At 48.8% G+C, this 25418-nt stretch overlaps 1 protein-coding gene across 1 annotated transcript in view; it reads left to right on the top strand.

The window, feature by feature from the left end:
* Positions 1-25418, top strand: part of GBF1 (golgi brefeldin A resistant guanine nucleotide exchange factor 1) — a 573313-nt gene that overhangs the window by 31149 nt on the left and 516746 nt on the right. Inside the window, 1 exon segment of the mRNA XM_030203372.1 lies at positions 17958-18024. Coding sequence (XP_030059232.1) covers positions 17958-18024 — 67 coding nt within the window.

Here is a 25418-nt window from a genome sequence, read left to right as displayed (position 1 = left end):
CCACAGTTCATGTGACTCCCATGGCTCGTCTTCACATGAGATCTGCTCAATGGACCCTAGCTTCCCAGTGGTTCCAAGCCACCGGGAATCTAGAAGATGTCATCCGCCTCTCCACCAGTTGTCGCACTTCACTGCTCTGGTGGACCATCCGGACCAATTTGACCCTGGGACGTCCATTCCAAGTTCCGCAGCCCACGAAAGTGCTGACGACGGATGCATCTCGCCTGGGGTGGGGAGCCCATGTCGATGGGCTCCACACTCAGGGTCTGTGGTCCCTCCAGGAAAAGGATCTGCAGATCAACCTCCTGGAGCTCCGAGCGATCTGGAACGCACTGAAGGCTTTCAGAGATCGGCTGTCCTGTCAAATTATCCAAATTCGGACAGACAATCAGGTTGCAATGTATTACGTCAACAAGCAGGGGGGCACCGGATCTCGCCCCCTGTGCCAGGAGGCCGTCGGGATGTGGCGTTGGGCGTGTCGGTTCGGCATGCTCCTCCAAGCCACATACCTGGCAGGCGTAAACAACAGTCTGGCCGACAGACTGAGCAGAGTCATGCAACCGCACGAGTGGTCGCTCCATGCCAGAGTGGTACGCAAGATCTTCCGAGCGTGGGGCACCCCCTCGGTGGACCTTTTCGCCTCTCAGACCAACCACAAGCTGCCTCTGTTCTGTTCCAGACTTCAGGCACACGGCAGGCTAGCGTCGGATGCCTTTCTCCTCCATTGGGGGACCGGCCTCCTGTATGCTTATCCTCCCATACCTTTGGTGGGGAAGACCTTACTGAAGCTCAAGCAAGACCGCGGCACCATGATTCTGATTGCGCCCTTTTGGCCCCGTCAGATCTGGTTCCCTCTTCTTCTGGAGTTGTCCTCCGAAGAACCGTGGAGATTGGAGTGTTTTCCGACTCTCATTTCGCAGAACGACGGAGCGTTGCTGCACCCCAACCTTCAGTCTCTGGCTCTCACGGCCTGGATGTTGAGGGCGTAGACTTCACTGCGTTGGGTCTGTCTGAGGGTGTCTCCCGGGTCTTGCTTGCCTCTAGGAAGGATTCCACTAAAAAGAGTTACTTTTTCAAGTGGAGGAGGTTTGTCGTGTGGTGTGAGAGCATGGCCCTAGAACCTCGTTCTTGCCCTGCACAGAACCTGCTTGAATACCTTCTGCACTTATCAGAGTCTGGCCTCAAGACCAACTCAGTAAGGAATCACCTTAGTGCGATTAGTGCTTACCATTATCGTGTGGAAGGTAAAGCCATCTCTGGAGAGCCTTTAGTCGTTCGATTCATGAGAGGCTTGCTTTTGTCAAAGCCCCCTATCAAGCCTCCTACTGTGTCATGGGATCTCAACGTCGTCCTCACCCAGCTGATGAAACCTCCTTTTGAGCCACTGAATACCTGCCATCTGAAGTACTTGACCTGGAAGGTCATTTTCCTGGTGGCAGTTACTTCTGCTCGTAGGGTCAGTGAGCTTCAAGCCCTAGTAGCTCATGCTCCATATACCAAATTTCATCACAACAGAGTAGTGCTCCGCACTCACCCAAAGTTCCTGCCGAAGGTGGTGTCGGAGTTCCATCTTAACCAGTCAATTGTCTTGCCAACATTCTTCCCCAGGCCGCATACCCGCCCTGCTGAACGTCAGTTGCACACATTGGACTGCAAGAGAGCATTGGCCTTCTACTTGGAGCGGACACAGCCCCACAGACAGTCCGCCCAATTGTTTATTTCTTTCGACCCTAACAGGCTAGGGGTCGCTGTCGGGAAACGCACCATCTCTAATTGGCTAGCAGATTGCATTTCCTTCACTTACGCCCAGGCTGGGCTGACTCTTGAGGGTCATGTCACGGCTCATAGTGTCAGAGCCATGGCAGCGTCGGTGGCCCACTTGAAGTCAGCCACTATTGAAGAGATCTGCAAGGCTGCGACGTGGTCATCTGTCCACACATTCACATCTCATTACTGCCTCCAGCAGGATACCCGACGCGACAGTCGGTTCGGGCAGTCGGTGCTGCAGAATCTGTTTGGGGTGTAAATCCAACTCCACCCTCCAGGACCCGAATTTATTCTGGTCAGGCTGCACTCTCAGTTAGTTGTTCTTCGTAGGTCAATTTCTGTTGTACCCTCGCCGTTGCGAGGTTCAATTGACCTGGGTTATTGTTTTGAGTGAGCCTGAGAGCTAGGGATACCCCAGTCGTGAGAACAAGCAGCCTGCTTGTCCTCGGAGAAAGGGTATGATACATACCTGTAGCAGTTGTTCTCCGAGGACAGCAGGCTGATTGTTCTCACCTTCCCTCCCTCCTCCCCTTTGGAGTTGTGTTTCATACTTTATTGCTTGTCATTCAACTGGCGGGAGCGGTCGCGCACGGGCGGGAAGACGGCCGCGCATGCGCGGTGGGCGTGCCCTGCGTGCCGACCGTCCCGCGAAGCTTTTTCCGGTTGGTGGGGGCTGCCGCGGACGTCAACCCAGTCGTGAGAACAATCAGCCTGCTGTCCTCGGAGAACAACTGCTACAGGTATGTATCATACCCTTTCTCCGAGGACAGCAGGCTGATTGTTCTCACCTACCCTCCCTCCTCCCCTTTGGAGTTGTGTGTTTCATCTTTTGCTAGTCATTCAACTGGCGGGAGCGGTCGCGCACGGGCGGGAAGACGGCCGCGCATGCGCGGTGGGCGTGCCCTGCGTGCCGACCGTCCCGCGAAGCTTTTTTCCGGTTGGTGGGGGCTGCCGCGGACGTCACCCAGTCGTGAGAACAATCAGCCTGCTGTCCTCGGAGAACACCTGCTACAGGTATGTATCATTCACTTTATTTGTGTTTAAATATATATGCTTTTCTTCCTTCATGTTTATATTCACCTATTCCCATTGCCTCGGCTCAGACTGGGCTTACAGCACTAAACAAAGAATGGAAGGATTGGTATCTTAATGCACAGTGTTGAATTCTGTACATAATCACCTTTTACCCACAACAAATTGAGAGAGCCTCTGTGCTTGTCCCATAGTCTCCTACAAAAAAGTTTGAAGCGTTTTACGTATATCAATAAAGGAAGTCAAAAAGAAGTGCAGAAACTTTTTGGATGTGATGCTTTTCATAATTGCTGTCTTGGATTTGTTCATCTGTGTGGAATGAATTGAGGAAGCATTCTGCATTAGATAATTGATATTGCATGATCCCTGATTCAGGTGTAACGCCAAAACAAAGCCCATGTCGGGTCTCCAATAAAGTTTGTGTCCTACATTCCTTCTTGAAGCCCACTGTGCTGCTTTTGACTTTTATTCATTGTGCTGGCAACCAAAAATTAGCAATAAAACATCATAGAAAACCTCCACCATAACCACTCCCACCCACTTAACTCTCTCAATTTTAATTCCAACTTAATCAACTACCCAAATCACCTTTCAACTAAAAACCTATTTGAAAAACCAGGTTCTCTGAGGACAAGCAGGCTGCTTGTTCTCACGACTGGGTTGACGTCCACGGCAGCCCCTCAAACCGGAGTAAAAATCTCGCGGGAGGTCCCGCACGCAGGGCACGCCCACCGCGCATGCACGGCCGTCTTCCCGCCCGTGCGCGACCGTTCCCGCTCAGTTTTTTGCTTTCCGCGCTGGAGAGAGACGCGTCTTCGTCCCTCCCCGTGTCAGCCCCGGAAAACCAGTTTGCGGCCTAGTCTGCGCTTTTATTTTCTTGTTGCGCTTTTTGTAAAAAAAAAAAAGTTTGTTTTTCATTCCCCTCGACGAGTTTAGTCGCGGGGTCGCCTCGTTGCGGCCGTTTCTTTCTTTTTCTGGTGTGCTTTTCACCGCCACCATTGCCGATTTTGATTTCGCCGACGCGATTTTTCCGTCGATGTCCTCGAAGGTCCCGAGCGGATTCAAAAAGTGTGGTCGGTGCGGCCGGCAGATCTCGCAGACCGATCCTCACGCTTGGTGCCTCCAGTGCCTCGGCCCGGAGCATAATTCCAAGGCGTGCACCTTGTGTCTTGGCTTGCGGACACAGGTGGCGAGGCAAGTTCTTCGGGACCGTCTTTTTGGAACTTGCGCTGGCCCTTAAACGTCGACCTCGATGGCATCGGTGTCGACGGCCGGGTCTTCGGTACAGGTACCGATGTCGACGTGTTCGGTGCCGACTATGGCATTGACCCCAGGAGCACAGGTTCCCTTGGCCCGAAGACCTGCTAGCGACGGCAGCGGTGAGCGGCCGCATGGGCAGTCCGCCCTGGCCACTCCCGCTGCTCAGGGCCATCGGGATCGAACCCTGTCAGATCTGATACCTAGAGCCCGTGGAGACTCCACCTCCTCCTCTATGCCGCGGAGCGCTGATGATGGACATCGGAAGAAAGCTGCCAAGAAGCACCATCATCGGTCGCCCACGGCGCATGGGACTGGCGGCTCCGGGACGTCGAGAGAAGACTCGACCCCCAGGAAGCAGCAGCACCAGGAGAATGCTCCCCCTCTGTCAAAGAGGTGTCAATGCGCAGGTTGTCGGGGTACCGTCTCCTGGACCCGGGCAGCTTCCAGCACCGATGCCCGCACCGGACCCCCTTCCTCTCCCGACAGCGGGCCTAGATGAGTGCCTCCGAGCCATCCTTCCGGGGACCCTGGAAGGGCTGATGCGCCAGGCCTTGCCGGCACCGGGGGTGCTTGCGCCCTTGGTGCCGTTGATGGAGGCGCCGGTGGGCTCTGGTCCGGTGATGAGGTCTTCGACGCGGTCGATGGAGGGAGCTTCATCCCTGCCGGCGCGGGAGTCCACCTCTCGACACCCTCATCGAGGACGTGGTTCCTCGCAGTCGATACGGGCCCAGTTGCGGTCTGAGCTGAGAGAGCTCATGTCCGACACCGAGGAGGAGGCCTCGTGGGGGGAGGAGGAGGACCCCAGATATTTCTCCTTCGAGGAGTCTGTGGGTCTTCCTTCCGACCCCACACCTTCACCGGTGAGGAAGCTCTCGCCCCCTGAGAGCCTCTCCTTCGCCTATTTTGTTCGGGACATGTTTATCAGCATTCCCTTCCCAGTGGTAACTGTGGATGAGCCGAGGGCGGAGATCCTCGAAGTCCTCGACTATCCATCACCACCTAGAGAGTCTTCCACGGTACCGTTGCACAATGTCCTCAAAGAGACACTGCTTCGGAAATGGTTGAAGCCATTATCTAATCCCACCATCCCCAAGAAAGCGGAGTCCCAATACAGAATCCACTCAGACCCGGAGTTGATGCGGCCTCAGCTGCCTCATGACTCAGCGGTCGTGGACTCTGCTCTCAAGAGAGCACAGCGTTCGAGGGATACCGCTTCAGCGCCCCCTGGGCGGGAGTCTCGCACTCTGGACTCGTTTGGGAGGAAGGCCTACCAGTCTTCCATGCTCGTGACCAGAATACAATCACCTTTCAGGAGGTGGTCAGGCAGCTGAAGGCGTGCAGAAAATTCCTGTCCAGGGGTATCAATGACATCTGTGATGTGGCATCCAGAGCTGTGGCCCAAGGTATAGTGATGCGCAGACTCTCCTGGCTGCGTGCCTCTGACCTGGACAACCGCACCCAGCAGCGGCTGGCGGATGTCCCTTGCCGGGGGGGATAACATTTTTGGCGAGAAGGTCGAGAAGTTGGTGGACCAACTACACCAGCGGGAAACCGCTCTCATCAAGCTCTCCCACCGGGCACCTTTAGCATCCACCTCCGCAGGTGGACGTTTTCCCGGGCCCGGCAGGCTGCACTCTACGCCTACAGCAAGCGTAGGTACACCCAGCCGGCCTCAGGCCTCCTCAGGCACAGGGACAGTCCCAGCGCGCTCGTTCCCGTCAACAGCGTGCGCCTAAGCAGCCCCCTGCGCCTCCACAGCAAAAGCAGGGGACGAGCTTTTGACTGGATCTATGGGAACATAGCCGCCATCAAAGTAGCCGTGCTGGACAGCCTGCCGGTCGGGGGGAGGTTGAAAGTTTTTCACCAAAGGTGGCCTCTCATAACCTCCGACCAGTGGGTTCTCCAAATAGTGCGGTACGGATACACCCTGAATTTGGTCTCCACCCCACCAAATTGCCCACCAGGAGTTCAATCCTTCAGCTCCCGTCACAAGCAGGTACTTGCAGAGGAACTCTCCGCCCTTCTCAGCACCAATGCAGTCGAGCCCGTGCCACCCGGGCAGGAAGGGCAGGAATTCTATTCCAGGTACTTCCTTGTGGAAAAGAAAACAGGGGGGATGCGCCCTATCCTAGACCCTCAGGCCTGAACAAGTATCTGGTGCGGGAAAAGTTCAGGATGCTTTCCTTGGACACCCTTCTACCCATGATTCAGAAAGACGATTGGCTATGTTCCCTGGATTTAAAGGATGCTTATACTCACATCCCCGATACTGCCAGCTCACAGACAGTATCTCCGATTCCGTCTGGGGACACGTCACTTTCAGTATTGTGTGCTGCCCTTTGGGCTCGCCTCTGCACCACGGGTGTTCACAAAGTGTCTCGTGGTGGTTGCGGCGTACCTACGCAAGCTGGGGGTGCACGTGTTCCCGTATCTCGACGATTGGCTGGGGAAGAGCACCTCAGAGGCAGGAGCTCTTCGGTCCATGCAGTGCACTATTCAACTTCTGGAGCTGCTGGGGTTTGTGATAAATTACCCGAAGTCCCATCTCCAGCCAGTCCAATCTCTGGAATTCATAGGAGCTCTGCTGAATTCACAGACGGCTCAGGCCTATCTTCCCGAGGCGAGAGCTCAGAGTCTCCTGTCCCTCGCTTCCCAGACCAGAGCGTCTCAGCAGATCACAGCTCGGCAGATGTTGAGACTCCTGGGCCATATGGCCTCTAAAGTCCATGTGACTCCCATGGCTCGTCTTCACATGAGATCTGCTTAATGGACCCTAGCTTCCCAGTGGTGCCAAGCCACCGGGAATCTAGAAGATGTCATCTGCCTGTCCATCAGTTGCCGCAATTCGCTGCGCTGGTGGGCAATTCGGACCAATTTGACCCTGGGACGCCCATTCCAAATTCCTCAGCCCACAAAAGTGGTGACGACGGATGCATCTCACCTGGGGTGGGGAGCTCATGTCGATGGGTCCCCCCAGGAACAAGATCTTCAGATCAACCTCCTGGAGCTCCGAGCGGTCTGGAACGCACTGAAGGCTTTCAGGGATCGGCTGTCCTACCAAATTATCCAAATTCGGACAGACAGGTTGCAATGTATTACATCAACAAGCAGGGGGACACTGGATCTCGCCCGCTGTGTCAGGAAGCCGTCAGGATGTGGCGTTGGGCACGCCAGTATGGCATGCTTCTCCAAGCCACATACCTGGCAGGCGTAAACAACAGTCTGGCTGACAGGCTGAGCAGATTCATGCAACCGCACGAGTGGTCGCTCCATTCCAGAGTGGTACGCAAGATCTTCTGAGAGTGGGGCACTCCCTCGGTGGACCTTTTCGCCTCCCAGACCAATCACAAGCTGCCTCAGTTCTGTTCCAGGCTTCGGGCGCACGGCAGACTGGCGTCTGATGCCTTTCTCCTCCATTGGGGGACGGGCCTCCTGTACGCTTATTCTCCCATACCTTTGGTGGGGAAGACCTTACTGAAGCTTAAGCAACACCGCGGCACCATGATTCTGATCGCGCCCTTTTGGCCCCGTCAGATCTGGTTGCCTGTTCTTCCGGAGTTGTCCTCCGAAGAACCGTGGAGATTGGAGTGTTTTCTGACTCTCATTTCGCAGAACGACGGAGCGCTTCTGCACCCCAACCTTCAGTCTCTGGCTCTCACGGCCTGGATGTTGAGGGCGTAGATTTTGCTTCATTGGATCTGTCTGAGGGAGTCCCCCGTGTCTTGCTTGCCTCTAGAAAGGATTCCACTAAAAAGAGTTACTTTTTCAAGTGGAGGAGGTTTGTCGTTTGGTGTGAGAGCAAGGCCCTAGAACCTCGTTCTTGTCCTGCGCAGAACCTGCTTGAATACCTTCTACACTTATCAGAGTCGGGTCTCAAGACCAACTCAGTTAGGAATCACCTTAGTGCAATTAGTGCTTACCATTATCGTGCAGAGGGTAAAGCCATCTCTGGAGAGCCTTTAGTCGTTCGATTTATGAGAGGCTTGCTGTTGTCAAAGCCCCCTGTCAAGCCTCCTGCAGTGTCATGGGATCTCAGCGTCGTTCTCACCCAGCTGATGAAACCTCCTTTTGAGCCACTGCATTCATGCCATCTGAAGTACTTGACCTGAAAGGTCATTTTCTTGGTGGCAGTTACTTCAGCTCGTAGAGTCAGTGAACTTCAAGCCCTGGTAGCCCATGCTCCGTATACTAAATTTCATCATAACAGAGTAGTCCTCCGCACTCACCCTAAGTTCCTGCCAAAGGTTGTGTCGGAGTTCCATCTTAACCAGTCAATTGTCTTGCCAACGTTCTTTCCCAGACCGCATACCCGCCCTGCTGAACGTCAGTTGCACACATTGGACTGCAAGCGAGCGTTGGCCTTCTATCTGGAGCGGACACAGCCCCACAGACAGTCCGCCCAATTGTTTGTTTCTTTCGACCCCAATAGGAAGGGGGTCGCTGTCGGGAAATGCACCATCTCTAATTGGCTAGCAGATTGCATTTCCTTCACTTACGCCTAGGTTGGGCTGGCTCTGGAGGGTCATGTCACGGCTCATAGTGTTAGAGCCATGGCAGTGTCGGTGGCCCACTTGAAGTCAGCCACTATTGAAGAGATTTGCAAAGCTGCGACGTGGTCATCGGTCCACACATTCACATCACATTACTGCCTCCAGCAGGATACCCGACGCGACAGTCGATTCGGGCAGTCGGTGCTGCAGAATCTGTTTGGGGTTTGAATCCAACTCCACCCTCCAGGACCCGATTTTATTCTGTTCAGGCTGCACTCTCAGTTAGTTGTTCTTTGTAGGTCAATTTCTGTTATGTCCTCGCCGTTGCGAGGTTCAATTGACCTGGTTTCTTTTTTTGAGTGAGCCTGAGAGCTAGGGATACCCCAGTTGTGAGAACAAGCAGCCTGCTTGACCTCGGAGAAAGCGAATGATACATACCTGTAGCAGGTGTTCTCCGAGGACAGCAGGCTGATTGTTCTCACCTACCCTCCCTTCTCCCCTTTGGAGTTACGTTTTTTCCTCAATTCTTTGCTTGTTATTCAACTGAGCGGGAACGGTCGCACATGGGCGGGAAGACGGCCGCGCATGCGCGGTGGGTTTGCCCTGCGTGCGGGACCTCCCGCGAGATTTCTACTCCGGTTCGAGGGGCTGCCGTGGACGTCAACCCAGTCGTGAGAACAATCAGCCTGCTGTCCTCGAGCACCTGCTACAGGTATGTATCATTCGCTTTCTCGCCTTTTTCCTGAATGCCAGTGTCCCCCGAAATGAATCTTAACTGTTAAGGAGTTCCATAATTTAAGACCACAGATCACAAATGTGCGCATCTAGGTACACTGCATACTAACACTATTAGGCACCTGACGTAAACTTCTGTGAAAACCTCCATGACCTCAAAGGACTGATAAACACACACGTTCCTTAAAATACTATGGTGCGCTGAGAACTAGACAAAGAATCTTAAACTGAATGCAGGCTTTACTGGGTAACTAGTGAAACTCCATTAAGATCAGTGAGATATGGTCAGATGCTTTGTTATGCCGCCATATTCTGGATCAACTGCAGTCTCCTAGTTTTAATAGTCAAGCTTTTGAAGTAATAAATACATGGACCAGAGTTTCTAAATCCTGATGGTCTAACAAAGATCGCAGCTGTTTAAGTGGATGTAAATTTGCAAAAAAAGCTTTGACAACACTAGTGGTTTGATCCTCCAAGGAAGCTACTACTTCATGAAGCAATACTCCCAGATTTCTCACAACTATTTTTGGTCAATGATACAGTATGAAATGATGGCACAAATGATAAAACATTTTGTTTCTGACTAGCCCATAAAAAGTGGAATTTCTACACAATTATCTTTAATTCATCCTCCCTAACCCATTTGGAAACACAAACTGTGGGGACAGCACTCAGATACAATACAAGTATCTGAATAGGGCCAAGATTGTGTTTTGAGCAAACGCTTGTGCAGGGGCTCTTGTGCATTCTGCGATTGATCTACCTGAATAGACTCTGCTTTTCTCCAGGAATCGGGAAGAAGAGAGGAAAGACTTAGCAGCCGCCTCCTATGCCAGGACTATTCGTCTTTACAGCAGTCTACGTTGGAGGCTTTCATAACTCTTGTGCAGTCAATTGAAGAGGTCGTTTCAGCATTTACGGAGGTGTTTTTGCCTGGCAGCAATGCAAACGGGGTTTCTTTGAGCCCTGCTGTGGGGTTGGCTCCACAGCCTGAAAGTGCCGTGGGGGGGGGCATAATCGAACGTCGCTGGCCAAATAGCTGGCCGGCCATCTTCAGGGCCGGTAGACAACCGTATTTTCGAAAAAGATGGCCGGCCATCTTTTTCTTCGCTAATACAGTTGGGCCCGGCCAAATGTCAGAGTTCGCCAGGGACTGTCTTTCTTCTATGTTTGTGCAGCGCTGCGTATGCCTTGTAGCGCTATAGAAATGCTAAATAGTAGTAGTAGTAGTAGTAGTTTGAGATGGCCGGCATTGGTTTTCGGTCATAATGGAAAATAATGCCGGTAATCTCAAACCCGGCCAAATCCAAGGCATTTGGTCGTGGGAGGAGCCAGCATTTGTAGTGCACTGGCCCCCCTCACATGCCAGGACACCAACCGGGCACCATAGGGGGCACTTCTAAAAATAAAAAAATAAAAAATAGCTCCCAGGTGCATAACTCCCTTTCCCTGGTTGTTTAGCCCCCCAAAACTCACTCCCCACAACTCTACACCATTACCATAGCCCTAAGGGGTGAAGGGGGGCACCTACATGTGGGTACAGTGGGTTTTGGAGGGCTCCCATTTACCACCACAAGTGTAACGGGTAGGGGGGAATGGGCCTGTGTCCACCTGTCTAAAGTGCACTGCACCCACTAAAAACTGCTCCAGGGACTTGTATACTGCTATCAGGGAGCTGGGTATGACATTTGAGGCTGGCATAGAGGCTGGCAAAAATTTTTTTTTTGGGTGGGAGGAGGTTGGTGACCACTGGGGGAGTAAGGAGAGGTGATCCCCAATTCCTTCTGGTGGTCATTTGGGGCTCCTTTTTGAAGCTTGGTCGTAAAAAAAAAAAAAGGGACCAAGTAAAGCCGGCAAAATGCTCATCAAACCTGGCTTTTTTTCCCCCATTATCAGGCGAAGCTGGCCATCTTGTGAGCACGCCCCCGTCCCGCCCCCTTGATGTTTTGCCGGCTCCGCGACGGAAAGCAGTTGAACCCGGCCAAAATCGGCTTTCGATTATACCGATTTGGCCGGGTTCAGCAGATCGCCGGCCATCTACCGATTGATGTCGGAAGATGGCCAGCGATCACTTTCGAAAATGAGCTGATTAGTCACCAGGTAGAAGAGCAGTTTGGTACAGTTCTTACTCTCTCCCGTTATGAGTTTGGAGGGTCTTCCAGTTTCTATTTCCTCCCCCGAGGAAATCTGGGAACAGCTCCTGCTGCAACAATGTGAGTAGCCATCAACAGTGAGTACTGTTTGCTGCAAAAGGGGAAGGAGCTCCTCAACCTGTTGAGCATGCTGATTAGGCTGACTGTAGTCACTTTGGATATGCTGTGGAAAACCATGAATACTTTTGAACTCTTCCTTAAATAATGTGGCTAAACAAATTTTTGCTGTTTAGAATTTAGTTTCTGGAATGTTTACTGTCGAGGCCCAGGCTTTGGATCAACAGTCTGCTAGAGTGGCAACTTTGGAATCTAAGGTTGAGTGCAGGGCATCTGTGGAGCTTTTATAAAGGACAAGAAATTTATCTCAAGGCAAATAGTTTATGGAGAATCAGTTGAGGAAAAACAACTTAAGATTCTTGAACTTTTCAAGGTCATTTTTGGTTATTCCTGCTGAGATAGTCAGAAAATACTTTAAAGAAGTGCTTAAGCTACCAGCAGAGACATTTGCCACCTTTAGTGAGAGCTCAGTACCTGGTTTTACCATTTATTAAGGGTGGAATTGGTCACCAAGATATAAATCTAGTGATTTTGCTTTAGAGCCAGACAGAGATGTGATCCTAAAATTTATATTTTCATTATATGGATCACGAATTCCTGGGTTCCAAGATTGAGATTAAGATTTTTCTTGATCTGTTGAGGAATACCCAGAGGCGTTGCCAAGAATTCCAGGGATGAGTTTGCTACATTACTTTCCATGCACTTGTATTTCCTTTGAGTAATTCTTATGTCTTTAGTGATCCCAGTCAACTATTAGAATTTGTGGTTTCTAAGGAAGAGTTGAAAGTACAGGCTTGACTTTCCTGTAGCTGAATTGTGAGCATTGTTATAGCTGGCTTTGGCATTTCCTTTGACTTTGACATTTTTTCACTATTATTTCCTTTTAGTGATATTTTCTATATTTTTGCTCCTGTTGTGGAATTGTGGACGTATGGGATTATGCATTTCCTGTATATTTTTCTTTTTATGAGAAATTTCTTTTTCTTCAGTTGCATTCATGTGCTGTGATTGTATAATATGAAATATGTAAAAAAACAGACAAACAAACAAACCCCCCCTAAAATCAAACAAACCAACCCCCCCCCCCCCAAATAAAGTACAATTATTCCTCTGATACATAATCTTTCCGAAAGAGCCAAAATTAGCAACCGCCAATCACATCAGAAACCAACACAGGGGTCCTTTTACTAAGGTACACTAATGGATTTGGTGCTCCCTAATGATTAGTGTGTGCAAAATGATAAGCCCATTATATTGTACGACTGGTAGCGCTATACAAATGATTTATAGTAGTAGTAGTATATTCCTATGGGTGCATTATTTATTTAATACACAACAAATCTATTAGCGCACCTTAGTAAAAGGACCCATAGTCCTCTGAACAACTAGAACATAAGAGTAGCCATACTGGGTCAGACCAATGGTCCATCTAGCCCAGTATCCTGTTTTCCAAACAGTGGCCAAGCCAGGTCACAAGTTCCTGTCAGAAACCCAAATCGTGGCAACACTCCATACTACAAATCCCAGGGCAAGCAGTTGCTTCCCACGTTTGTCTCAATAGCAGACTATGGACTTTTCCTCCAGGAATTTGTCCAAACCTTTTTTAAACCCAGATACACTAACTGCTGTTCCACATCCTCTGGCAAAGAGTTCCAGAGCTTAACTATTCATTGAGTGAAAAAATATTTCCTCCTATTTGTTTTAAAAGTATTTCCATGTAACTTCCTCGAGTGTCCACTAGTCTTTGTACTTTTGGAATAAGTAAAAGAAGTTGATTTACTTCTACTCGTCCTACATCACTCAGGATTTTGTAGACCTCAATCATATCTCCCCTCATCTGTCTCTTTTCCAATCTGACGTCTTTAGCCTTTCCTGATACGAGAGGAGTTCCATCCCCTTTATCATTTTGGTCACTCTTCTTTGAACCTTTTCTAATTGCACTATATCATTTTTGAGATACGGCGACCAGAACTGAACTCAATACTCAAAGTGTGGACGCACCATGGATCGATACAAAGGCATTATAGTATTTTCGGTCGTCTTCGCCATCCCTTTCCTAATAATTCCTAGCATCCTGTTTGCTATTTTGGCCACCGCCGCCCACTGAGCAGAAGATTTCAGCATATTATCTACAATGACACCCAGATCTTTTTCTTGAGTGCTGACCCCCAAGGTGGACCCAAGCATCAGGTAACTATGATTCGGGTTATTCTTTCCAATGTGCATCACCTTGCATTTGTCTACATTAAATTTCATCTGTCATTTGGATGCCCAGTCTTCCAGTTTCCTAAGGTCTTCCTGCAATATTTCACAGTCCACGCGTGTTTTAACAACCTTGTATAGTTTTGTATCATCTGCAAATTTAATCTCCTCACTTGTCATCCCGATTTCCATTCATTAATAAAATGTTAAATTTTTTTTTTGTTTTTTTTTGTTACATTTGTACCCCGTGCTTTCCCACTCATGGCAGGCTCAATAGCACCGATTCAGTACAGATCCCTGTGGCAGTCCACTGTTCACCTGCCTCCATTGAGAGAAATGACCATTTAACCCTACCCTCTGTTTTCTGTCCAATAACCAATTCCTAATCCACACTAGAACCTTGCCTCCTATCCCATGACTCTTTAATTTTCTCAGGAGTTTCTCATAAGGAACTTTATCAAAAGCTTTCTGAAAATCTAAATACACTAACATCAACCAGCTCACCTTATTCACACCTTCAAGAAGTGAAGCAAATTGGTGAGGCAAGACTTCCCTTGACTGAGCCTATAGTTGACTCTGTCCCAATAAACCATGTTTGTCTACGTGTTCTGTAATTTATCTGTTTATTTTTATAATAGTTTCCACTATTTTGCCCGGCACAAACGTCAGTCTATAATGTCCCGGATCACTCCTAGAACTCTTTTTAAAAATCGGCGTCCCATTGGCCACCCTCGAATCTTCAGGTACTACGGATTATTTTAATGACAGATTACGTATTACTAACAGCAGATCAGCAATTTCATGCTTGAGTTCTTTGTGTACCCTTGGATGTATGCCATCCAGTCCAGGTGATTTACTACTCTTTAATTTTTCAGTTTGGCTCAGTACATCTTCCAGGTTTACCGAGATTTCTTTCTGTTCCTTCACATCACCCTTGAAAAATATTTCCGGTACAGTCAGATCTCTTACATCTTCTTCCGTAAAGACAGAAGCAAAGAATTCATTCAGCTTCTCCACTATGGCCTTGTCCTCCCTGAGTGTCCCTTTTGCTCCTTCATGATCTAATGGTCCCTTGGATTCCTTCGCAGGCTTTGTGCTTCTGATATACCTGAAAAAGTTGTTACTGTGAGTTTTAGCCTCTGCGGCAAGTTTCTCTTCACATTCTCTCTTAGGCTTTTTTATTAATGCTTTGCATCTGACTTGCCAGTGCTTATTTTGCTTCTTATTTTCTTCATTTTAGTCTTTTTCTTTTTTTTTTTCCATTCAGGACAATCTTTTGGCTGTAATGGCCTCTTTTTACTTTACCTTTTAACCATGCTGGCTGATGTTTTCTCTTTCCATCTTTGCAAATATGTGGAATGCATCTGCACTGGGCTTCCAAGATGGTATTTTTGAATAACGTCCATGCCTGATTTATTGTCCTAACCTTTGCAGCCGATCTTTTTACTTTAGTTTTTTTTTAAAATCATTTTCCTTGTTTTATTATAGTCGCCTTTTTGAACATTAAATGCAGCTACAGTAGATTTCCTTTTAAGGTTCATCCCAGATAGTAGCTCAAACTTGATGATGTTGTGATCACTGGTTCCCGGGGACCTAACCCCACCACCTCTCGCACTATGCCCTGCACGCCACCAAGGACCAGATCCAAAATAGCTCACCCTCTTGTTGGTTCCTGGACGAGCTGCTCCAAGAAGCAGTCATTTATTACATCTAGAAATTTTAACTCCCTGGCACTCCTTGATGTAACATGTATCCAGTCAATATCAGGGCAATTGAAATCGCCCATTATTATAGCGTTGTCCAATTTGCCAGCTTTCCTAATCTCTTTAAATATTTTTTCATCTGTCCATTCTGTCCCAGGAGTTGGTAGTATAGCCCTACAAGAATACTCCTTCCCTTCACACATGGAGTTTCTATCTATAATGATTCCACGCTGATATTTATTCAGATGCTTTAGGTGTGGCTGTGTTTTACAAATTTTAGCTCGCTGTGTGTTATTTTTGATATGCTGCTGCAAATAAGATACTCGGTAATAGGTAGGTTTCATATGGCAATTAGGTGTCTCAAATAGAAAATGTGTGGAAATGGATCTAATTTTATTTACTGTATTTTATTCTATTTATAACCTGGCTCAGACTTTTTTGTGGTAGAAGCAGGCTAAAATGCTTTATTTCAATAAAATAATGTAACCTTGCCTGTTGCCGATGTCCTGCAAAATTTGACACAAACCAGTAAATAATTGACCTAGATATGTCGTTATAGGGGGATATCCCTCCATAGGAATCCCCAATATTTCACTAAAGTATTTTTTAAGTATGTCCATAGGTGAAATCAGAGGTGACTTGGGAAAATTCAAGAACCGCAGGTTATTCCTCCTCCTAGTATTCTCCAAGTACTCTATCTTTCTCTCTTGAATTTCATTATCTTTAATCAATTTTGTTGTTAAATTCTTCAATTGTTTGACTTCGTTCTCAACCTCTTCTATTTTCCCCTTATGTTCTTGAACATCCGTAATTAAAGTTTGACAAGTCTGTTTTAAGTCCATAATTTCGCCAGTGATAGAAACATTCATCTGGGTCAATGTCTTGTTCACCCCTTGGATTGCTTCCCACAATGTCTCCATTGTCACCCTCATCGGTCTTACCATCTCTCCAGTTTTCCCGGAAGGTAGAGCCTGAATCCTAGGGACAGCGACCAGCGTCTGTCCCTGACTCGTTGTTTCTCTTGTTAGGATCTGCGTGCCGATAGATCCTCCTTCCCCAAACAGCAAGGCCACATTCTCCTGCTGCTGTGGTCCTACCGGCGTCGACACACTTCCGGGTTGTGGAGGAGGGGTGAAATCGGGAGGACTCAGCATCACTCCCTCAGCACTGCGCTCGGCTCCCGAAGGGGTTGAGTTCGTTGAGGGTAGGCATCTTTTCGCCCAGGGTCCCGACTCCGTAGCTTTCCAGCGTTGTTTGCCGCGAGACTGGAGTCGACGTCGGCACCATGGAGGCAGTGGCCAGTGTTTTCCCCTTTCTCTTTCCCATCCTTAAGATCGGAAAAAGAACTTCTGTTGGCGTTACAATCGCTGGAACTGTGGAGCTCAGGACTCACACAGCCGTTAGCGCTGCCATCTTGATCTGTGCCTTCTACTCATTGTGTCTTTTGACATTTCGGGGAGTATGTTTTTTTTTTTTTTTTTTTAAATATCTTTATTATTAAAAGAAAGGACATTTAACATTAAACATCACATCACATTCCAGAACCGCCGGCTCTCAACCAGTGGTTGGCTAGAATGCTGCAGATGGCTAGGTGGGAAATAGAACGTAGTAAGTCTACTGGAGGGAGAGGACAAGCATATGGGTCTTTATGGAAGTTGTTTGAGGTGCTGTACTCTGCAGCAAAGGTGTCTCCAGGAGCAGGGAGGGGGGTGGGGTGGGGGCTAGAAGGGTAAAAAGAAAATAAGTTAGAGGGAAGGGCAGAGGGGGCATATATATGTTTTTAATTGTTTATTTGTTTTAAATGTTCGCATTCTGAAAGTTGTATTATGTCATGGTTGCGCAATCAGATGCGTAAGCTGACACATGTAGTCAATGTATTCACAGTATTTACAGGTTATTACCGGCTGATAGATATTGGAAATAGCTGGCTTCATTGAGCGGGAATATGTTTAATATATAGGCCCCTGGGGAAAAAGACAGTGATCCATTGTTGTTGTTGATAAAATGTCTTGGTGCTTTATCAATCTCTAAATTTATAGTCTTGGGAGATTTCAGTTTGCATGTGGGTAGTAAGGAATCACGGTTGTAAGTGGAAGATTTTCTCTTGGATATCCAGTCATTTAGCTTGCTCCAGACTTGTTCAATATTTTACTTATGTAAAATTCCTCTTGTTGGATTTAGTTTTTTTCTGAAAGACTCTAGTTTGAGCAGTACCTTCACCAGTCCTAGGTTACCTATACCTGTATACATTGTATGAGTCTTGTCACTATATACATTTAAATTAGTTTAGGATTAAATGACAGGAGTCTGCCTTGAGTTCATTTTGTGGTGTTAAATTTGATTGGAAGAATGAGGTCTGCTTCCACAGAAAGGAAATTCTGTTAGAGAAAAGGATGCCAATCAGGTTGAGCAAATATGGCATCCACAACTCCACACCCTTCTGCATTTGAGCCTTTTATATACGGTTTGCTTTCATTCAGGTTCTGTTTGTTTGAATTAATGTAGCTCAGATGGATGTACTTGTGTACTTCATTTTAATTTTTATCTGTAATCTATAGGATGAAGAACAGGACCCTTTACTGCACAGCTTCAGCCACCTGAAAGAAGTACTAAATAATATAAGTGGTAAGTGAATATACATAAACACATTTTCTTAAAACAGAGGGCTAGAGAAACCCCCCTGGTGCAATGAGGAGTGTACCTGAACAAATAAAATATATTTTTGGTAAAAATAGATGCTAGAATGAATGTCTTTTAGAACCATGCGTTCAAAGATGTACATTTAAAATTATATTTCCTTGTCATCAGCAGCAGATGAATCCATTACGAATGGGTTGTGTCCACCTACCAGCAGGGGGAGATAGAGAACACTGAAAACCATAGTGCCTCTAGGATGGCTAGCTCCATCTTCCTCTCAGTATTCCTCTATCTCCCAGCAGGGTTGGACACAGCTTGTTCAGCTCCTTGAAGATTCTGCCTGGGGTGGCTCCTGTGCTTTTGCCAGTTGTAGCAGGGGTGTTGTGGCTAAGTGGAGCCCACTTTAAAGGCACATAGGTTCGCCCTTTCCCTGCCTTACCCTTCCCCCTGTGTGGATGCAGACATATAGGTTCGCCCTTTCCCTGCCTTTCCCATCCTCTTCTGCCTCCGGAGTGCCTGTGTAGCTGTTTGCCTCCAACTTTCCTCACAGCGTTTAAAAAAAAAAAAAAAAGCGCTTTTCAGCGCTGCTATTTCTGAGGCTTTTCCTGACTGTGCAGCGTGACCGGAGCTCATAGACTCGGTCCTTTGAGGTATGAGCGGTACTCAACTCCTCCGGGGAGGGCCCGCGGATGGCGTTCCGATCAGGGTGATTTTGGCGCGAAGCCGGCATTTTGAATTTTATTCCGCCGTTTTTCGGCGATGGCTGCTGAGGGAGTTAAGCTCTTTTCTCATTGTGGCAAGCTCAGATCAGCAGCGGGGCTCTGTAAAACGTGCTGTTTAGACGGTAGAGCCAGTATGAGCATGGCGAGCGATGATTCTTCCCGCTCGATGGAGCTGGCAGCGGGCGCCATCTTGGAAGCGCCGCATGGCTTGACCCCCGCGGTTGCGGAGGAGTCTGAGAGCAGAGGGGCGCCTCGGGCCGAGGCTACCAGAGGAGCTCCGTTCCCGGTGGCTCCTAATTCGGAGACGGGAGGTCAGGATGAGTTTTTTTCTCCCCTGAGTTTGTGCTTATTTTACTTAAAGTCTTCATGCTGAAAAGAGCTCTGCCACAGGTGTCTGACACTGCGTTGCTACCTGGTTCCCCTCCGACTGATGATGGCCCGGGGCTGATGCCAGACGTGGATGCCCCTGAGCGTTGGATGCACGCTAAGCATAGACGGGTAAATTCCCCATCGGAGAGTGGCGCTCCCCCTTTTCCCTCCTGTGGTTGGGCTGTGGGGACTGAGGGATCTGGCAGGCCTTCGTGGTTTGAAGAGCCAGAGGAAGGAGCCGGTTTGCCACTGGATCTGGATGATCCCACTGCGGTTTGGATTTTCCACCTCGATGAGCTGCCAGCACTTATCTCTGATGCCTTACAGGCCCTCTCTATTGATGACCCTGTTCAAGGCGAGGCCTCCTCTGGCAATCCGAGGATGGCGAGTACTAAGAAGCCTGCTCGTGCCTTTCCTTTGCATGACTTCATCCAAGAGCTTATTTCTGCTCAATGGGCTGACCCCAGGGCGATGGGGCATCTTTACCCTCTGAGTGAGGAGCACTTGGCCCGTTTTGGGATGCCTAAAGTGGATTCCTTAGTCACGGCGGTGACAAAAAAGACCACCCTCCCAGTAGAGGGAGGGGTCGCCCTGAAGGACATTCAGGACCGGGGTCGCCCTGAAGGACATTCAGGACCGGCGGCTGGAATCAACGCTAAAACGGTCCTTTGAGATTTCGGGCCTAGCCTTAAGGGCGTCTGTTTGCAGTTCTTATGCTGCTCGGCCTGCCTCTCTTGGTTACAACAGGCAGTGGAACAGCCCATGGATGGTTCGGAGTCCCTCGCTGAGGTTGCACCGCACATGGAGTTGGCCTTGTCATTTTTAGCTGACGCTCTCTATGATCTGGTCAGAACTTCGGCTAAACAGATGTCTGTGGCGGTGTCCGCCCGCTGCCTTCTATGGCTACGGCATTGGGTGGCTGACATGGCCTCTAAGCAAAGGCTGGTGAAGTTGCCCTTTCGGGGCCTTCTGTTATTTGGAGAGGAGTTGGAGAAGATTGTTAAAGACCTGGGGGATGCTAAACCCCAGCGGTTACCTGAGGATAGGCCGCGGCCTTCTTCCAAGGGTCAAGTGGTTCCCTCCTCCTCCAGACCTCGCTTCCGTGAAGCTAGAAGGTATCGCCTGGGGTGCTCTGCTGGGTTTACTTAACATGCCCACTTTCAGCAGAGGAACTTCTTTTGCTCGGACAAATGCTCCGCAGCGGCAGGCTCAAGGCCAGGAGTTCAGGGCAGTCCTCCACAATGATGGGACGCCGGTCCACTCCTCCTTTACAGCTGTAGGAGGGCGCCTTTCCCTCTTTCTCGAGGAGTGGACCAAGATTACCTCAGATCAGTGGGTCCTGGACCTGATCAGAGAAGGTTACCGATTGGAATTCGGTGCCCCGGTGAGAGACGTGTTTGTGGAGTCCCGATGCGTTACTGCCGTCAAATGGGCGGCGGTAGAGGAGACCTTACAAGTCTTGTTGCACCTTGGAGCGGTGATCCCTGTGCCTCCCGCCGAACACAGCTGCGGTTGTTACTCCATTTACTTTGTGGTGCTGCGAAAAGGCGGGTCTTTTCGGCCCATTCTCGTCTTAAAGAAAGTCAACGAGTCACTAAGAGTGCGGCATTTTCACATGGAAACCCTGCGCTCCGTCATTGCGGCGGTACAGCCAGAGAATTCCTCACGTTTCTAGACCTAAAAGAAGCTTACTTGCACATTCCTATATGGCCCCCGCACCAACGGTTCCTCCGGTTTGCGGTGTTGGGAAATCATTTCCAGTTTCGGGCCTTGCCTTTTGGCCTCGCCACAGCTCCCCGAACCTTTTCCAAGGTAATGGTGGTAGTAGCTGCTTTTCTCAGGCGAGAGGGTATCCGGGTTCACCCGTACCTCGACGACTGGCTCATCAGAGCAGACTCTGCAGAAGAGAGTCGTAATGTAACAGCCAGAGTGGTCTCAGTACTGCAATCTTTGGGCTGGGTCGTCAATATACCCAAAAGTCACCTGACTCCCTCTCAATCTCTAGAATATTTGGGGGTCCGGTTCGACTCGGCCTCGGGGTTTGTCTTTCTACCCGACCAAAGGCGGTGCAAGCTTCTGAATCAGGTCCGTCTGCTCCTGAGGATGCCTCGCCTGCGAGCTTGGGACTTTGTCCAGCTGTTGGGGTTGATGATGGCCACCTTGGAAGTGGTGCCATGGGCGAGAGCACACATGAGACCTCTGCAGAGTGCCCTGCTTCAACGATGGTCTCCTATGTCCCAGGATTATCAACGCAGACTCACATGGCTCCCTGCGGCCCGACTCAGTATGGAGTGGTGGCTCTCAGACAGTATGCTGCGGCGAGGAATGCCGCTAGCGCTTCCCGATTGGTGCCTGGTGGTAATGGATGCCAGCCTGAAGGGTTGGGGAGCACATTGCCAGGGAAGCTATGCCCAGGGTCTGTGCACACCCTAGGAAACGGGGTGGTCCATCAATCGCTTGGAACTGAGAGCGATATTCCAGGCTCTTCTGGCCTTTCACATGACTCTGGAGGGACTGGCTAACAAGAGTACTGTCGGACAACACAACAGCAGTGGCCTACATAAATCGACAAGGCGGCACTCAGTGTCAAACACTGGCCGCAGAGGCCGCTCAGATATGCCACTGGGCCGAGCTACATCTGCAGTTTCTGTCAGCAGCTCACATAGCAGGTCAGAGCAACGTGCAAGCTGACTTTCTAAGCAGGTATCAAATCGACCCTGTGGAGTGGGAACTGGCAGACGAAGTGTCCGGTGACCATGGAGGATCCCTGCCGCTTTGGTCTTTTTTTTTTTTTAAATCATTTATTTATAATTTTTTCATTTTACAAGGATCACTTGCAAAACAGTAAAACAGAGATGATTGTACATTAAAACAATATTTGAAGAAAACAATCTCAACAAGATAAATGGATTTTGTACAATCTTTCTCTTTCTTAGACCACAAAATAAATAGGGAGAGTGAAACAAGACAAGGAGATCAATTTAAGCAACAGCAAACAAAGAAAACGTGGTATTAACCCGATTATCCCCAGTTATTATTTATCTAAATCATTTTTCCACATTGATCATCTGGTTGGTTTCTTCAAGACCATAACGGTGCATAGTCCATCAATTTCATTGGAAACATACTTATTGTCCAATATTAGTGAAAGTAATACACCTGATTTCATTTTTTTTCCCTTTTAAAACCAGAAATTGTTTAACAATACAAACCCTTGAATCTCCAATCCAATTCCCGCTGATTAAAGTAATCCCAGTTTCACAGGCTTCACTCCTTTTGAATTAATATATTAAGAGGAATCATTTCAGAGGAAAAAAAAAACATTAGGAGTCATACCTGGAACTCTGGGAAAACAACAATCTCGATATTAATCATCTACAACAATATTCATTTTGTTCAAATTTTTTCTGGTCTTATTATCATTTTCAAATCTTAACCGTTTCTACTTCAGTAGAACTTCATTTGCTGTATATTCTCAAATGATTCGATTAGATTATCCATGTGGCTCATTAACAAGACTATATCTGAAGCAAAGTCATTCTCTACCACCGTCAGGTCCTGGAGCACCCTCCAGATGACATTCAATGCAACCTCCACGGGAGCCAAAAACTCCAAGCTGATAACTCTTAAGGGTTTAGGAGTAGCACCGCCGACACGGGTTCAGCTGTAAACGACTTCCGTTTCAGCATACACTCCTGACTCACTCCTCCACCCCTTTGGGCATGGTGGTTAAATGATTTTTGAGCGATGAAGTTGTTTCCAGGTCCAAGAGCATCGACGCTCCTTCGTCGGTGCTAATCAAAGGACTCATCAACCCAGTCATCTATGGGCAGCTCGTCATACAGCGGTCCCACACTTGCTGCACAGGGGACAAAACGCTGGTCATCGGCGGCTGACCCCCCATTGTCCCCTTCCTCTGTTAAGGCAACTGCAATGCAGAGAGGAAATTTCAAGTGAACAAAAACTGAACTTCAGAGGACAGCTGGGCCGTTGAGTGTACGAGCTTCAGGTCACCATCTTTCCCCTCTCCCTAATTTGGGACACTCTTTGTCTGGTTTCTCCTCAGAGGCCTGTCTGATATGGGTAACCCTTCAGCATAGCCCTCTGAGTCATTGAAACACGGAAGCCCCTCCACCACTTACAAGGTGGTGTCCCTTCGGAGGGGCCCTGCCGCTTTGGTCTTACGGCATGGCTATTGAGAGGGCGCAATTGAGAGACAAAGGCTATTCTAACAAGGTCATCTCCACTCTCTTGCAGGCCCGCAAGCGTTCCACTTCCGTTGCCTATGCTTGGATATGGTGCCAGTTTGAGGCTTGGTGTGTTTCTAAAGTGATCACACCCATGCGGGCTTCTGTCTCGCCGATACTTGACTTTTTGCAGGATGGTATACAAAAAGGCTTGGCCTATAATTCCCTGTGTGTTAAAGTGGCAGTCTTGGCATGTTTTCGGGGGAAGGTCGCTGGCCTCTCCCTGGCTGCACATCCGGACATTGCATGGTTTCTTAGAGGGGTGCTTCGGCTCCGGCCTCCCTTGCAGGCCCCTTGTCCGGCTTGGAACCTGGGGCTAGTATTAAAGGCTCTTCAGTGTTCGCCCTTCGAGCTGCTGAGGCAAGCTTCGGAGAAGGATGCGACTCTAAAGACAGTCTTTTTGGTGGCCATTACATCGGCGAGACGGGAGTCTGAGCTCCAGGCGCTGTTTTGTTGAGACACATTTCTGCAATTCTCAGAGTTCGGAGTTATGGTACGTACTATGCCTTCCTTCCTGCCTGAGGTGGTTTCAGCGTTTCACCTAAACCAGCCTATTTATCTTCCCTCCTTTACTAGGGAGGAGTTTCCGGAATCTTTTGGGCAGTTGCACCTTCTGGATGTGCGTAGGGCTCTGTTGCAGTATCTGCAGATGTCAAATGCTTTCAGGACCTCTGATCACCTTTTTGTATTGTTGTCAGGTCCTTACAGAGGGTCTCCAGCATCTAAAGCCACTATAGCCCGTTGGCTTAAGGAAGCCATTTTTTCTGCATATCTGCTATCTGGCCGGCCTCCGCCTGACGCCTTTAAGGCACATTCCACAAGAGCGATTTCCTCCTCTTGGGCTGAGACGGGAGCACTTTCTCTTCAAGAGATATGTAGTGCAGCTACTTGGGCTTCTAAGCTCTCTTTTGCCGTCATTACAGGCTGGATGTGCCTGCCAGGTGGGACGCGCTTTTTGGAGCACAAATGCTTGGGCGTGTTGTGGCTTGTTCCCGCCCTATCTAGGGATTGCTTTGATACATCCCATTTGTAATGGATTCATCTGCTGCTGATGACAAGGAAGGGAAAATTAGGTTCTCTTACCTTGGTAATTTTCTTTCCTTTAGTCACAGCAGATGAATCCATGATCCCTCCCTGATTGACTCTGTTTTGTGTTCAGTTTTTCCTGCAGACATGCTCCCTCATTGGGAGAAGTTGGAAAACAGTCTTCAGGATTTCTGTTCTACTACAGGAGGTTGAGTTCGTCCCTTTTTTGTGTTATTGCTCCTGTTCTGGGGCGTTGGTTCGCTGTGAGGAAAGTTCATGTTACGGTACTTTGCGGTTTAACAGTGCTTTGGAAGCTTCAAAATACTGAGAGGCAGATGAGCTAGCCGTCCTAGAGGCACCATGGTTTTTAGTGTTCTCTATCTCCCCCTTCTGGTAGGTGGACACAACCCATTCGTAATGGATTCATCTGCTGTGACTAAAGGAAAGAAAATTACCAAGGTAAGAACCTAATTTTCCTTTCTCAATTGAAACCAATCCCCAAGTTTGTTGATAGTTCAACTATAAAAAGATGAGTAGTGTTTGAGAGTTAGATACTATTGTGCTTGCAATGTCTGAAGATGGCATAGAGGTGAAGAGGACATCATATAAACAAGGTTTACTTGGTCCATAAATATCTAAAACATATATGTTGAAGTATTGGGCAGTGATAAAAGAATAAAACTCCCAATACAGTTCAGGGGCGTAGCTACGGGTGGGCCTGGGTGGGCCCAGGCCCGCCCAATCTCAGCTTAGGCCCACCCAGTTTTCCCTGCTCCTCCAATCAGTGCACAGCCAGCCTTTAGCCCCGCAGCCGACAAGAAAGAGCAGCTCTTCTCTCCTTCCAGCATCGCGGCACCAGGTATCGCCTCCCTCCCGAGCCTTCCAATCCCCCGATCTGCCGATAGCGTTAGCGAGAAAGCAGTACACACACTGCTTTAGACTTGCCCCGAGAAGCCTTTCTTTCTCCTTCAACTTCCTGTTCCCGTGTAGGCGGAAAGTTGTAGGAGAGAGAAGGGCT

Source organism: Microcaecilia unicolor, chromosome 5 (genome assembly GCF_901765095.1).
Source record: "Microcaecilia unicolor chromosome 5, aMicUni1.1, whole genome shotgun sequence".
Lineage (NCBI taxonomy): Eukaryota > Metazoa > Chordata > Amphibia > Gymnophiona > Siphonopidae > Microcaecilia > Microcaecilia unicolor.
The sequence above is the reverse complement of the archived record's forward strand: the minus strand, read 5'-3'. Positions and strand labels throughout refer to the sequence as shown.